Source organism: Helicoverpa armigera, chromosome 23 (assembly GCF_030705265.1).
Source record: "Helicoverpa armigera isolate CAAS_96S chromosome 23, ASM3070526v1, whole genome shotgun sequence".
NCBI classification, from domain to species: domain Eukaryota; kingdom Metazoa; phylum Arthropoda; class Insecta; order Lepidoptera; family Noctuidae; genus Helicoverpa; species Helicoverpa armigera.
Window position 1 is genome coordinate 1,634,277 of NC_087142.1, and position 16,314 is coordinate 1,650,590.

The 16,314-nt window shown below is 37.2% G+C and overlaps 1 protein-coding gene across 1 annotated transcript; it reads right to left on the reverse strand.

Moving 5' to 3' along the window:
* Positions 1-367: 367 nt before the first annotated feature.
* Flr (flare) lies at positions 368-16,313 on the reverse strand. The gene is made up of 13 exons (XM_049837455.2): positions 16,153-16,313; positions 15,808-16,020; positions 9,919-10,066; positions 8,628-8,808; positions 8,041-8,160; positions 7,547-7,711; positions 6,863-7,070; positions 6,177-6,305; positions 5,423-5,529; positions 4,714-4,816; positions 3,946-4,118; positions 3,243-3,393; positions 368-2,652 (listed from the first exon to the last, which is right to left on the reverse strand). Exons 1-13 carry the CDS (start codon positions 16,166-16,168, stop codon positions 2,543-2,545), a joined length of 1,824 nt encoding a protein of 607 aa, XP_049693412.2. The 5' UTR covers positions 16,169-16,313; the 3' UTR covers positions 368-2,542.
* Between the last annotated feature and the right edge of the window lies 1 nt (position 16,314).

The following is a 16,314-nucleotide window of genomic DNA, read 5'->3' on the forward strand; positions in this document are numbered from 1 at the left end:
AAGTAACAACACAGACAGAAGCGCCAACTAGCGAGTCCGAGAATCCATTGAAAAAACATATGTATAAACTGTTATCCTAATCAGTCCATTAGGAGTCTAACACGTATAGAAAAAATATAAAATAGGAGGTTGAAGTTATTCGGAGTGACATCCACAATTTTATGTTCTAGTCATGTTTATAGGCCCTACGTTTACTATATTTAGCCTAAGCTAGCTTAAAAAGACATTTTATTTAATATAAAAGACAATTTAGTTAATTTTTAATAAATATTTTAAAGTGTTGTCTGGTTTTTATTTACATAACATCTTACCGTTTCTTATTTCAATGGAAAATCAACTGTAAATGGGTAATGAAATATGAAAATCATTTTACAAGTGTATACAAGTTTATTTTTATCATCTTACATACTTCATTTTAGTAGAAATCGCGTAAATCTAAGAAAAAATACATCAGAAAATTAGTATAAAAATACTGTTTAGAAAATGTTTTTGACTATTATTTGGAAAGATAACACGAATTGCAATAGTGTTTTGTAGTAACATTAAAATTATCTACATTGTATTCTTTAAAATCGGCATAGGTTTTTTTACAGTGTAATTGCTATTATTTAAACTAATTTCTATATAAATAATAATTACGTTAAAATATTAGTGACCGAATTACACTATTACACTTAGAATGAGAATATGAATTTTAGTAACAAATCTTAATTTTTAATACTGGACATATTTCAATAATAATATTTACAACTTAGCACTGCACTGGAGAAATTGAAAGTTTTTATTAGGAATCCACAAAGATAGACTTACATTGATCATAGACTAGTCATGTAAACATAGACATTCCAATTCAACTCATTCACTGTTCACTAACACATACGAATAAATAAAATAAGTTACAGTTTATTTACTTATCTTTCCAAATAATTTAAATATACAAATCTCACTAGGATTATAAATGCGATTTCACACCGTTAGTATGCAATAGGTATAAAAAGGACCGTTCAGATCGCACCACGTACAATATAAAAACAAAATCACAATGCTCGCACAGAAATAGGACTGAAACATGAAAAAAAAAAACAATTATTTTTAATTATCTAAGCTACTTGCACCAGTGTAAATTAGCGTTAAATTCAATTTATAAATATTGTCATGCAAATCTTATTTGTACACTAAATAATACGATGGATGATGATGACAGTAAATTCGATTAAAATCGATACAATTAGTTTATGAAATCGAATTAAATATTAAATACATTATCGATCGTCAGTTCTAGAATAATCGATATCGATATTTTCGACTTTCAAAACTAACTGTTGAGCAGGTCTGAATGTCTTATTATATGAGTGTTGATGTAAGACTAGAAATAAATGCATGTATGTTTGACTCGCTCTTTTCTTTCGAAACCATTTTTCTCGTATAATGTACGTGTCATACAGGACCTGCCTTAGATAGTTTAGCACTCTTTGACACACTTATTAAGTATTATGTACCCTTCAATGATAGTCGACATTTCACTTATGTCAACTTCTTGCAATAAATTGCCAGATGTATTTCGATTTCACACTATATCAGAAAGCGCCAAATAGCAACTTTAAAGGTCGTATAGATATCAATTCAGATACGGGTCGTAACCTAACCCTGTTCCCGCCAAACTTTTTGTCGGCAAACATTGCGCGAGTAGCTTCGCGAGCGAGGGGCGTGAGAGACATGCACATATCTGCGCTCGGAAGTTAGTTGCGAGTCGCCATTGAATTTGGAACTGCACCTATCTCACTGACCAAGGCGAGGCGATTCCGATTAGTGTGCGTTACAGTAAAAATGATACTGAAAAGCTCAACTTGATACGGTGAAAATATCTTTCTTAATTAATCTGTGCACCTTGTTTTATGCTTAAGTAATATGTTAATATTAAAATGTTGTACCAGTCCATAATTCTAAATGCGAGCAACTTCACTCACTGTTAGTAACAAAAATCATATTTATTGTTAACTAACTGAGACGGTTCATAACTTAAATGTAAGCGAAATAAATACATTAGTATTCTTCTTATATATGCTAGATAATCTGAGTTATTTTATTACTATTTTATTATATGTTTGGGGAGATATTCTTTGAAATGTACATTATTGTTGAATAAATTATTTTTATTTCCTGAATAATAGAAGTGGTATACTACGCCAATAATTAAATATGTATTTGAAAATAATTTAGAATACGTATCTAATAATACAAAATTTGTAATCACTTACATCATAATTAGATGAACATCTTTAATGTTTATCAAATACTTATTTAAACCATAAGCAATATTCAAGTCACGGATTACAAACCTTTTAATAAAAGTGACGAAAAACTATCCTCAACATTTGTATTATTTTGCGGAAAAAATACAGAGCTAGCAAGTTTGACACTGGCGAATCAACAAAGTTTAGAATACATTTCATTAATTCTGTTGACCGCCAATCCACATTACATTACAAAATGAAGGTTTTTGATTAAAGAATATACCCCCCAAATGTTAGGACAGTGAAGCTTAAGCCTTGGGCACGTGCCAGACGCGGGTGTTGGCGTCCTGGCCGACGGAGACGACGGTCTCCTCGTCCAGCCACGCCACGCCCGTGATCTGACTCTGCGGGTGAGCGTCTGAAATAAATAGGTATATTATTAGTAGGGAAACAGTTTAAAAAAATAGCATTAATTATTCTTTAATTAACTTTTTTTTTCAACGTCAAAAATCATCAAATGACCCCTCCCGCTGTGGGTTAGCAGCGGTGAGGGAGTGTCAGACTCTTACTGACTAAAAACCGTCGTGTTCCGTCATAGGCTTTTTATGTATTATGTGTGTAGTTAACTAAGACTGACATTATTTGTCTATTATTTTGATCCAATGCCCCTTAAGTTACTTAAACAAACACATTATAAACATTTGATTAGCGTAATAGCATCCTTTGTAGTGGAATTTCCTGTCTGTGTCAAGCCGAAAAAAAAACTTATTGAGATTGATATTATTGAGATTGTATTCGAAATTAATAAAAGTATATTTTAATGTATTTAGGTAGGTAGCACATATTTACTGTGCCATTATTCATTAAAATCAGTCGATTGGCAATCTATCTACTATCAAGTTCTAAGATCAAACAATAGGGTCCCGTTTTACCCTTTGGGTACGGAATCCTAAAAATTGGCTTATTTAATAATGCATATATCTGTGTATCTATCTATGGAGGGCTTACTCTTGATGATAATATGCTTGGCAGGCGCGTCGACATGCCACACGATGAGGCAGGTGTCGAGCGAGCCCGACACCAGGCGGGAGGAGTCCGGCGACCACGCCGCGCAGTTCACGCGGGCTGAGTGGAAGCCCCACTCCTTGTTGTGGGCGAGCTAGAACAAAACATATACATGGTGTTATAAAAATACCTTAAATTGTAAAAGACTAAAAATTTTGACACTATTGGGCTGTACAGATTGTGTATGCTATACCATTGGCTACTCGTTCACATCCGATTTATCAGCCGTTGTTTCGTAGAGGAAAATAAAACACACTGATAGCAATAGATTCCCTATCTCACAAAAAGTCTGACGTGAGCAGGCAGCTTTAATGGAACGATGAGTACTTTATACTAAACAAATTAACAAAGATTATATTAAAGTCTGCCAAAATTATTATATTAAAGTCTGTCTTCGATAAAATTTGAGTCTGAATGTCATTACTTAATCTGAAACCGATTACAAATTATAACACATTGACACTACTCTCAGAGTAAACATATTCCAAAAGGTAAAAAATCTATCGCCCATCTACAGGCATCATCTTTTGTTCCGGTGGTGATTTCAGACTTTAGAGTCAGGGTTTCTTCGAAATGTTTTTCTTCACTTTTAATCAGTTATTGGTATCCAAAATATACTTATAAAGTGAAGACAAATAATAAATACCTTGTAATCATCAGTGGAGTACAATATAAGTTTCCTGTTGGCGTCGGCAGCGACGAGGTACTTGGAGTCGGGGCTGTAGCGGACATCGGTGACAGCGCCCAAGTGGTCGAGAGTGACGCCCGGCGACAGCGTGCGGACGTCCAGGGTGTAAATGTGTACTTTGTTATCCGCTCCTAGGGATGAGAATAAGAAATTTTATTTACAAAAAAGCACACTTTCTGTTATTGGGAACAAACTAGGCAAAGCCTGTATATTGGGCCCTAATTCAGAGAGGGTTTGACAGTAAAATATACTAATAATTCAAGTTTGAGTTTGACTTAATATTAAAAGTTATATTAAAAAAATTGAATTTAAACTTAACATGAATTTTAAGGTAAATAATGCTTAAAATGTAGGCATCAGTGCTGTTTGCCCCGGAGAAAAATAAGATAACTCATATCTTTCCGGTACAGCCGGCACTAATTTACAGACGCAATAGTTTAGTTATAATTTGTACTCAGAAGTCGGCTACCGGAGACCTAAAAACTTACTCGTTTTAAGCAAGCGAACTACGAAAATAAAATCGTTCGTTTGCCATTATAATCATTGATTGATGCAAGTAAATTACCCACTGGGTAACTAAAAATAAATGACTACTAACGTAACATGCATTTTTTTTATTTATAAATAGGTAACGCCTTTTTTAAAATTATTAATTCTTCTGTTAAATAAAGACATTACATTATTTCATTGTTATAATCGAGAATAAAATAAAAAATATTAACTTACCACCAACAGCCACGTGTCTGGACTTGGGGTCGATTGACACGCAGGTCGGTTCGTACGACAGCGGCAGACTAGACTGCTTGCTGTTGCCGATCACTACAGCCAACTGTACAAGTAAAAAATATTTGTTAGAACCCAAAAAAGGTAAGACTGTATTAACTGTATTAACGGGATCTGACTAAATCAGAAGATAACTAAAGCAATATTAACAGCCAGTTTCTTCATCAAAAGTAAAAGCCAAAGTAATGCCATAAAGTAAAATTAATGGTCAAATTCGTTTTTTCAAGGCTAAAGTAACAGCAAAACTAATAGAAAAAACGAATTTGACCGTTACTTTTACTTTATGACATTACTTTGGCTTTTACTTTTGATGAAGAAATTGGCTGTCAGTGAGCAGAAGTATCTTTATTGCATATTGTACACTGCAAATACACATTATAGGTAAAAAATTGTTGAAAGGTTCTTCTAACCTATAGACAGACATGTGTTGCTGGGGAGTTTGTTGCGCCACTTCTTCTTCCCAGCAAAAACACATAGGGAGTGGTGAAGGGTGGGCGTTTTGGGGGCTGTCTTATGTAAATTCCTGACGTTCAAAAAGTGTGGCTACGTTTGAATAAACTATTTTTGATTTTGATTTCTCTCACTTCAGCTATGATTAATTGAGAACGTAAACTTGCAAAAGAGAGTAGGCACTCGGTTTATAACTACTGACCTCCTTAACGGTAGCTACGATAGTGGTGTCATCTTCAATGATGTGGTCCATAGCGCGAGGCTGCGAGCCCAGGGGTATCGACACATCCGTGTATGTTGGTACTTCACCTGAAATAATGTTTTATTTATTTAACAGTTTATGTGCACAGTTGACAAGCTACAACAAGTATAGAACAATCATCATCATCCTCCTGCCCTTATGGCAATTTTTATTTGTGGTCGGCGCAGCATGTTTTCGCCTTCCATACACTTCTATCTGCCATCATCTCACAAGTAACATTCTTTCTTAATATATGTACTTTCACACAATCCATCCATCGTTTCTTTGGTCTTCTTCTTCCACTATATCCGTCCACGTTCATACTCATCACCTTCCTCACACCATGACTCTCCTTCCTCCGCATCACATGCCGATACCACGACAGCCGGTTTCCACGCAGTTTTTCTGTTACCGGCGCCACTTTCAAACTTCCTCTTATATATACTCATTCCTCACTCTATCTATTCGCGTAACACCACACAATCAAGTACAAAGAAACTGCTTATATCTTAAGAAATCTATTAAATCAGGCATGCTATGGGAGGTTTAAAATAAAAATTTATGAAGGTAGATTGTCTCTCAATGCCTGGATGGTATTTTGAAATAATTACGATGTTACAAGAATCTACTTGGGAGTCGTTACGGGTAGTCAGAAGCCAGTAAGTCTGACACCAAGATGGACAGAAAAAATATAAAATAGAATATGGAGACTTACCTTCAGCAGCAGGGACGGCCTTCCGTAGCGTGTCATCAATGCCGCAAGTTAACAGCGAGCCGCCCGCACTCGCTCGCATGCCGTTCACCTGGTTCCCGTGACCCTGACCCAGGATGTGACGACCTTCGCCTAGGAAGAACAGAATACGGTATTTTAATAAATTAATATATTAAAAACACGCTTCCATAATGCAAAACTTAATCGTGGTCAATGTAATACCAGAATACTGTTACAGCCTTTTTATCTTATCACTGCTAGGCATAGGCCTCCTCTCACAAGGAGAAGGATTGAGCATTTATCACCATGCTTGCTCAATGCGGGTTGGTGATTTTAGACTATATAGTCCAAGTTTCCTCAAGATGTTTTCCTTCACCTTTTTATCAGCCATTGGTGTCCAAGATATGCTTTGAAAGTACATACAAGTTAGAAAAGTTGCATTGGTACTTGCCTGACCTCGAATCGAACCCACACCCACATACTCGAGAGGTTGTTTCTTTACCCACCAGGCCACCACGACTTTAGAAGAATAGTGTTGTAATAAACATTGACCACAAAGTTACAACAAAAAAGTAAAGACTAACAAGCCCAAACACACAGTGTGTCTGTCTGGATGCAACGCTAGGCAAGTGATAGGCTTGTTGTGCCATCAACACTTGTTCACTATGTAACATGTATGTATCACTCACCAGTAGCAACGTTCCAAGCGGTCACACATCCGTCATGGCTGGCAGTGTACACAGTGTGTCTGTCTGGATGCAACGCTAGGCAAGTGATAGGCTTGTTGTGTCCCATGAGGACTTGCAGAGGCTTGTCCGGGTTGTTCACGTCTAAGTAGTTGATGACTCCGGATAGGGAGACAGAGAGAAGGTGCTTGCCTTGCCAGAGGCACGATACCTGTCGAAATGTATGAATAAAATGTAATTCTTTTGTCTGGTTGGAGGAATGTCGAAAAGGGAAGAGTTTGTAGGTTTTACTGATACCTATCCGAATCATCCGGGAAAAGTGTCATAAATAACATAAAAATTTAGCTTATTTTAAATGAAAATATTAAAGTAAGTTGTTTTGCCTCACTTTCACTTTAAAATAGCTGAACCGAAGAGATTAAATTTGGAATCAGAATAGGTTGTAAATTTATATCAGGGTGTTCTAAGTACTTCGCATGGGAGGCGGACGATGAAATACAGATGTGAGTGAATCTATGTTAATATTATAAAGCTGAAGAGTTTGTTTGCTTGAACGCTCTAATCTCAGGGAGTACTGGTGTTACATAGACCATTTGGTCAAGGAAGGCTATAGGCTATTCTTTATCTGAGTTCGTGCAGAGGTTTCCACGGGACCCGGCTAAACGGCTAGTTTTAAAATAATATTACCTGTTGGTTCTCAACAGCATTGCCCATATTGAACAGGACAGATCTCTGCATGGTCTCAATGTCCCAGATGGCGCAGGTTTTGTCTCCGGAACACGACAGCAGTTGCTTGCCGTCCGGCGACCACGCGATGCCGTACACGCCGCCCTTGTGGGCCGGAGACCCGATCTGTCAGACACAAGAACATAATGAAATAAAAGTAGATCATTTAATTTTGTATGAAAAATGAGATTGCGGAACCTCTCCTTTTTAACCGACTTCAAAAAGGAGGTTCTCAGTTTGCCCTGTTTCTATGAAAGAAAGTCGTGTTGGTTACATGTTTTATAACTCAAGAAACGTTTAAGCTAAAAATTAGAGGGGATATAGCTTAGAACCGGGAAAAGGACACATGGGATATAGGATAGTTTTTGTCACCATCCGGCTACGGAAAGAAGTTTCCCCGGGACGCGGGTGAAACCGCGGGCGGAAGCTAGTAGCTAATAAATGTAAATACAAACCTCTCCCTTAAGCTCGGAGGTGGCGCCATCGAACAGGAATATCTTGCCGTCGAAGCCGGCCGACGCGAACAGACTGCCGTCAGGGCTGTAGCGGACGGCCTGCGCGAAACGAGTGTGCTCCTACCGGGAAATAAAATATAATAAGTTTTAAAATCTAACAATCACTACATAGTATACGGCAGCTGATCTCATATAAGGAGATTAGCCAACTGCGCAGGACATATTATAGTGCACAAGCATTTGCTTGGACACAGGTGCACTCACTATTCCTTCACTCTCATAGCCCGAAGGGACGGCAATCCGACACGACCGTATGAGAGATCAGTCGCAGAACCGAAATTTACGTGCTCTCCGATGCACGGGCAACGTATGAAGTCAGTTCTTTTTTTTTTTACGACGTCGAAAATCATCAAATGACCCCTCCCGCTGTGGGTTAGCAGCGGTGAGGGAGTGTCAGATTCTTACTGACTAAAAACCGTCGTGTTCCGTCATAGGCCTTTAATATACCAGGGCCGCGGTAACTTTTTCGAACAATCCCGCAGCCCCGGCAATGAAGTCAGTTCTGGATTGGACAAACAGTGTCTTACCTGCTTAGTACACTTGAACTTGAAGGGAGGTCCTTCGAACACAGCAATGGTGTTGTCCTCCGAAGCGGTGACAATGCGGAAAGGTCTAGAAGGCTTGAAGTCTACGGAGTTGATCGGCTTCGACTGGCCGCTGATCTCGCCTACCGATGTACCCGTTTCTGACATGAATACGTGACCGAATCTGTGAAAACAAGTTGAAAATATTATTATTAGTTTCTGCCTGCGGTTAAAGGCTCGAGCAGACCGGATGCGTATGCGTAACCACGACGCGCGTGTCTACGTTACGCAAGCGGTGTGGCCTGTCTCATACATTTCCATACATTACAACTCATGGTTACGCCGTAACTACGCGCGTGACTACGCTTACGTCTACGCATACGCATCCGGTCTGCTGGAGCCTTAAACCCGCTTTGCTGCACATTCATTGGTGGAGAACTGAGATATTATCCAATAGGATTGCACAAAATCTCCGCTCCTCAATCCTATTGGTTAATATTTCTCAGTTTCTCCACTCCGCAGCCTAGCTCCGCTCCGGTGGTCAGGGCCTATTTCCTGCACCCGAATGAAAAGTATCTTATGCGTGTTATGTTGGAACTGTTGGAAGCCAATCTATGTGTGCCAGATTTCAGCTCATTTCGGTGAAGCGTGATTGAAAGAACTTTCATATTTATAATTCTAATAGGATAATCTGTGCTTTACCGGACTCTTACACATTCAAGGTCTAACGGCTGAACTGGGTTTACTTTATGAATTTACCCAACAATGTACACTCGCTACTAATTCGGATATTTAAAAAAAAAAAACGGATTTTTTGTAATGTCATTTATTTATGTATTGTATTTTCTATGGGCCCTAGTTGCCTGAAATAAAGGAACAAATAAATAAATAAATAAAACAAAACAATTATTAAAAAGAAAAGTTGCTGTTACAGATCAGCGAATCGTAACAATGTGTAGTTTCTGTGAATCATGATGAATTTAGTATTTTATGTACAGATGACATTTTATTCATTTCATATAGGTATGTTTAGAATATCCGGTGTACATAACCTTGAACTCGCACAAAATAATAGGTAACCAGCATTTGACTTCCGTTCGTCAAACCCACATGGATACGACCGACAGCCATCAGTGAGAGTTTTCATTACACACTTTATGAGGATTGAATAAGAGAGTGAAAATGCTTAACTGACCGAACCGACCGAACCGGGAATCGAACCCGGGACCTCAGGTTCGGCAGTCCGGCATGGTGACCATTGCGCCATCGAGGTCGTCAAATCATGTTACATTACCTTTCCCTTCCTTCACCAACGGCCACCATACGCTGATTGTCAGCGCTCCACGCGATGTCCTTGATAGGACCTCCAATCGGCTGGAACTCATTCTTGAGGATATGTTCCTTGTTCACCGTGTCCCAAATCCTAATCTTGCCGGAAGCATCTGGAAAATAAAATTTTACAAGTTAAAAGGAAGACTGTCATCGAACATCTTTGGCAGTTGTTAATGGTAGTCAGAAGCCAGTAAGGACAACCCAAGGGGTATTGGGTTTCCCGGGTAACTAGATTGAGGAGGTCAGATAGGCATTCGCTCCTTGTTATACACTGGTATCCAGCCGACCCCAACATAGTTGGGAAAAAGATCGGGAGATAATGATGACAAGCTAAGCCATAAAAAAAATTGACGAGCTGTGCCTAATGAATATACAGATTTAATTCATTTTGTTGGGTTTTTTAATCGGGAAAAGGCTAGGCAGGGATGAGTTAGTTTTTTTTTTTAATGTTGAATTTTGAAATCCTGGTCACTGCTGAGAAAATCGCTGTAAAAACCAAAAACCATTTGCGCGATCTTGAAAAGGACCCATTATTCCAAATTTTGGTTCATAATATGAAACATAGTTTACTTTTTAAAGCAACGTACATGAAACAGATTGGCAGAGCAACACGTTATCGCTTAACGATTTTATAATGGGTATTTCATAATCAGATAATACAGAATGTGTATGTAATTTATTGCAACATTTCGGAGAAATTCTTTATTTCTGCGTATCGTATCTTTGTAATCACGCCGCAGTTTATTAATTAAAGATATAAGCACATATTTGTAAATAAATAACAGCTATTTTTGAATGAGGTCACAGAATACATGGTATGGTATCTATCCCAAAATTCTGTGTATAGAATGTTTGAAAAAGCCACTCGAGTTTGCTGAAACTACATCATTGTTTTATGAATAAGAGATATATCTGAAACGATGACGCCATATATCGAAGCATGAAATAAATTTAGATAAGGGTAGGAGGACGAGGAAACCAACTGATTTAGGCAACATATTAGACAAAGTACTTGTATGCCTTGATGATTTAATGACAGCCTTGAGACATTGAAATGAAGCCGAAACATTGTCGTAAAAGAGAAACCAAAGAAATAGCCAAACCGACACGATAGGTATACGTAATAGGCAGTTGGTGCATAAAAACACTTCAAAAATCCATAATAAATGAATGCATTTTTACATAAATAAAACCAGACTTGGTAACATAGTTTCGTCATGAACGCTTGCCTTCACAATTTTCAAGAGCATCCACATTATTATGAGGAAAATGCCATATTCGTATTAAAATGATACCCGGGCCGTATACAGAACCACCTCGGTATTTACATGTATAAGTAGGCAAGCCACACATGTTTTACGATACTGTCGCACGCAAAATTGCGTGCATCGAAGTATTAGACTCTAGTAATCCGATTGATGAGAAATCTTTATTTTTGTAGGAAGGGCCCAGATTGACAAAAGTTTTTTGTTAGCTGCCAGCTTTTCCTACGATTCTACCCACTTCCAGACTCCCTTAAAGAATTTCCATGTCCGAGAAATAAGTCTTTTGTGGTGTATTTTAGTGGCAAGTTCTATCTGTTTCGTTTATTAGTTTAATGGTTATTGTGTCAAAGATTCACAAATCTCAGGAACCCGCAAACTTCATAGTTCAAGATATACAAATGGTGCAATTTACTCCGCCGAATCATACAACTAAAGCAATATAGTATAATGCCCTACATAACAAATGTATGAGTATCAAAACCTTCTGTCTAAAATATTGAAGTTGTTGGAACAAAATAGTGTAACATTTAGCTGCTTTCTATCATCAAGATAATCTCTCTAGAAGATATAATTAGCATAGAATTTGATCTTCTTTTTGTTGCAGCGGAGCTACGGATCGATACGTTTTTTTGCATAACGACAGTTTATTGACCTGAGAGCAACTGAACTAGCATTTCACGGCGAAAATTTCACAATTTCTGCGGTTTTAGTTTGAGAAACCGAACCCGCTTCGAGAGAGTAGCTTATTTTACTAAGTGACAACATAATATTTAGAAAATGGAATCTTAGCGAATACAACGTGTTAGTAGTTCAGTTTAATTCTGGAGTGAATAGCGCGCCGGCTGGCGTGGCGCCAATGACCGTTGTTACATGAGAAATCATAATAAATGTTCTTAGTTGCGATGTTTTGATAATCCCGGTGATGGCATACGACCTACAGGTTTTGGAAAACAATATTGCATAACAATGCTTCATCGATGTCGGCAGTTTTATATCAAAATCAAAAGCACTGTATGATTGTGAATTTGCGCTTATAAGCTTGCCTCTGCTAGGAGGAAGATAAAGGGAGAAGACCTCATGGCTAAGAAATAGCAGTAAAAAGTAGGGCCGACAGAATTAGATTAAGTCGGGCGATATTTTCCAAGAAATAACCTAGCCAGAATTCTTCGTGCCTCGGGTAGTAAGTATCCTATGGTCTTCAATTAGTCCCAATAGTAAATAGCAGATTTTTGCAAATATGTATTACGAATATGTTACGAATAGTCAAAATCAGGACTATGCAACGTTACAATCACAAATAGATCGAATACATTCTAGTCTTAACGTATGCAGTTGCTGCTATCTATAAAGTTCCAAGATTTAGGTACCTACTCAGTACCTCTGTACAGTTTTGACATAAAATCTTATGTTAGCCTTTTAGCCTAATTTGACCATCGTAGAGCAGTTATTGACCAAATTCATACCGTAGCGTTAGTTCCATTACAAAGCGGGAGATGCCTATTATTTCTTCCAGGGGACCATATCTGTACAATACTGAATTTATAATCGTAAAAGTAATTACTGTTATCTTAAAAAATGGTGAACCTGATTGATAGATAAGAATAATAAAATGAAGGGTACCAGAAGTTCTAGTATATGACAAGGATAAAACCACTGGTAATATTGGCAAACTCAAAGCTACAACCAGCCGAGGTCTTATCGCAAATGGCAATGTCATTATATGTAGTAATCTCCGCGTGAACTCATCTGTGTACACTGGAAACAGACTGTCCTACACGTCTAATGAAAGTCATTTCTTGCAAAAAAAAAGGTTGGCAGAAACTCCTCTTCGTATTGCCCAAAGAAACCGTATACATATTCCTCATTATTTATTACTACGGAATAATTCACGTATAGTTATCGGCACGGATAATGAGCGCTCGGCGGAAGAGTGGGAATAGCTTTGCGCACTGTACACTTAAGGCAATAAACCAATAAATCACTTCTGCGCAGGTGAAGGTTAGGGCTCAATATCCTTGCCGATGATTAAAACTTTGGTAGGAAGATACCAGACTAATCCCTACTAATATTATACCTAAATGCTAAAGTAACTCTGTCTGTCTGTTACACTTTCACGTCTAAACCAGTTCACTGATGTTAATAAAATTTGGTACAGAGATAGAGGAACCTTGAGAAGGAACATACGATAGTTTTTATCCCAGACTTTTGAAGAATTCTCTTGGAAACGCGATATAACCGAACTTGACGTGGGCGAAGCCGCGGGCGGAAGCTAGTTTAAAATAAAGATTCAAACATAGTCATAGGAGCCAGGGGCTTGCATTCGCAGAACTAGGACTCGCGGGTTTGTACCCTCGCCAGCTTAGCCGCGAGAGCCGCTAATCAACGTTACGCGAATTGGCCCCAGGTTCCATCTAAGATTTGAAAAGAAATATGAATTAAAGTTGTAATCAAAAACTATTGCCTCAATGTCATAATGAGATATCAAGCTTCTATGAAAACTTCTACGTAGGTAAATGTAGATCTAGAGAAATGTAAATAATATGCAAATCGTTGACGGCCTCGATTTTCTCAGCATCATTTATATCTCAGCAGCATCTCAGTGAGCATGGTGCTGTCTTATATGTATGTCTTTTACATTTTGTCCAGATCCTGTGTATAGTGCCAAATGTCGTCTAAACGCGTTAAGCGGATCTAGAGAAAATATGATCTATGTACCAAATACTTGGCAAACGTTTTGGATAAAATATCTTACTAGTGAAAAATTTTACATCTAACACCTGCATGTTGCTTGCCTATGGTTGTACACAAAAGAAAGGAAACATACAATAAAATTGATTGCAGTAGTAAAAATGTTTTAACAATAATAAAGCTCACTCAATCAGAAAATTTTATGTAAAAACTTGGCAACTACACTCTAATCATTACTGCAAAGAGAATTACGAGTTCTTTCACCTAACATTTCTAATAGAAACTTTACGCACATTATTTGTTTAACAACTAACGACTTGGTAACAAAACAACAATCTGTTAATGATTTTGGCAAGTACTCTATTTGTCATAGACTACAATAGTTCATCATAAAATTACTATGACATATGAGCTGAAAACTTGGGTGATTAATGTAGAGATGTCGAGTAAGTATTATAAGATATTTGTCATGCCTAGTGAGGGGGCTCATGGCAAGATTGATTTAGATAAATAGATCCTTGCCGCTGCCAATTGTTAATCAGTCAAAGGTAGGGGCTGACCCATTGCAATTTGCAACCTATTTTAAATATAGGCTGTATATCATAATCCCATAAACAATAATATACAATAAACACTATTTTTTTTAAAGCTCTTTCGTGCAGAGCTCCCAATTTTTAACAGACTACAAAAGGAGGTTCATAGTTTGACCTGACCTGTATGCATGTATTACACATTTATTTAGCTGAACCAATTTTAATGCGGGTTTCAGCATAGGATTTTTCAGAGTTACGAGAATTTTCAAGGTATATTATTAAACCCAGCAGGACCCACCCGGGTGCAGGATTGTTCAAAAAGAGTTACCGCTGCCCTGGTTTTTTGTTTTTCATCCCATTTTTATTTCAATTGGTACAGTGTTTGTGGGTGAAATTGTAAACTCACTTTCTGATTGTATAAAAAAATGGCTTATATTGGGAGTGCCTTTATCAATATTTGTGACTATGAGTCACACATTGAATCTAAAAGATATCTTAGCTGCGGTAGGTAAATAATGAATCATTATGAGTTACATAAACAACATGTTTCATTGTGAAAGTTTGTGAGAATGTATGGATGTATGTTTGTTATTCTTTCACACAAAAACGGCTGGACCGATTTGGTTGAAATTTGGTATGTAGATAGGTGATACCCTGAATTAACACATGGGCTACTTTTTGTCAACACCGTTTTTGTAATATAGAATATAAAATCTATAGAAACCTATATGCAATGTCATGTGACAGGATTAATTTGTCTCCAAAATAAGGTTTCATTTTACAATAACTTAATTACTTTCACATTTCAGAATGACCTTGACCTTGAATACTGAATGCTCAGGTCAATGGCTCCTTTACAAAACATAGACATTTTAATATAGTTTATCTTCTCTTTATATTCTTGTTTTAAAGAATAATTTCTTCTTAATTGTTGATGAAATATTTATTTGTTAAGAAAGTATAAAAAAGTGAAAGTTGCATGCACATGCAATCATAATAATAAAAAATTGTTACTAAATTGAATAAGATAATTTCCCAGATTGAGACCAGGATTAATTCTAATGTAGTCAACTATACCATCATCATTATGAATAATATTGATGAATCATTTATCTCCTAATAAGTTTTAATTTGTAATTTTGATAGCTAAACACAGGTGTTCAAACAATGAAGAAGTTATTAATAATAAGGAAAATAGAGGAACATTTTCTCATAAATGCTTAAAATACAAATATAATGAGTAACATACTGTTATAATAAATTCATCCACGATTTAATAGTATGAGGAAGTGTTACAGAGATTCCAAACTCAAGATACATACAGTTAGTTTGTCTATTGAAGAATTCATACTTAAATAACCTTACCTCCTGAAGAGATGTAGAAGCCACTCGGAGAGTATTTCGCCACATTCACTTGGCAAGAATGCTCCGTGTATGTATCGGAGATCGCGGGGTTCTCAATATCTCGTATGATAACGGAATTGCCGTTGGTATACAGGAAGTTTCTGCCCTTCGGATCTCCGCCTAAAACTAGCGGTGTACCTCTCTGGGTCCTCGGCAAAGCCGCCCAAGTGTACTCTGCGAACACAAAACTACACTGTAAAACCACTTATCACTTTTATTCTCATACACAGACAGATTTATCATCATGTTTCACCCGCTAGTTACAACAACCATGCTGCCCCGTATAAGATTCAAATTGGAACTTACTATGAGAATAAGACATTTTATAAACACACTTTGCTAACTAATCACTACTTTGATAACGCTATAACTATTGGTCACTCGGTAATTTTATTTAATTTTAGTGAAACACAGTCAGCCGCTATGCCCCATAGCCTACCAAAAAAATGACGTACAATAATTTTTTTT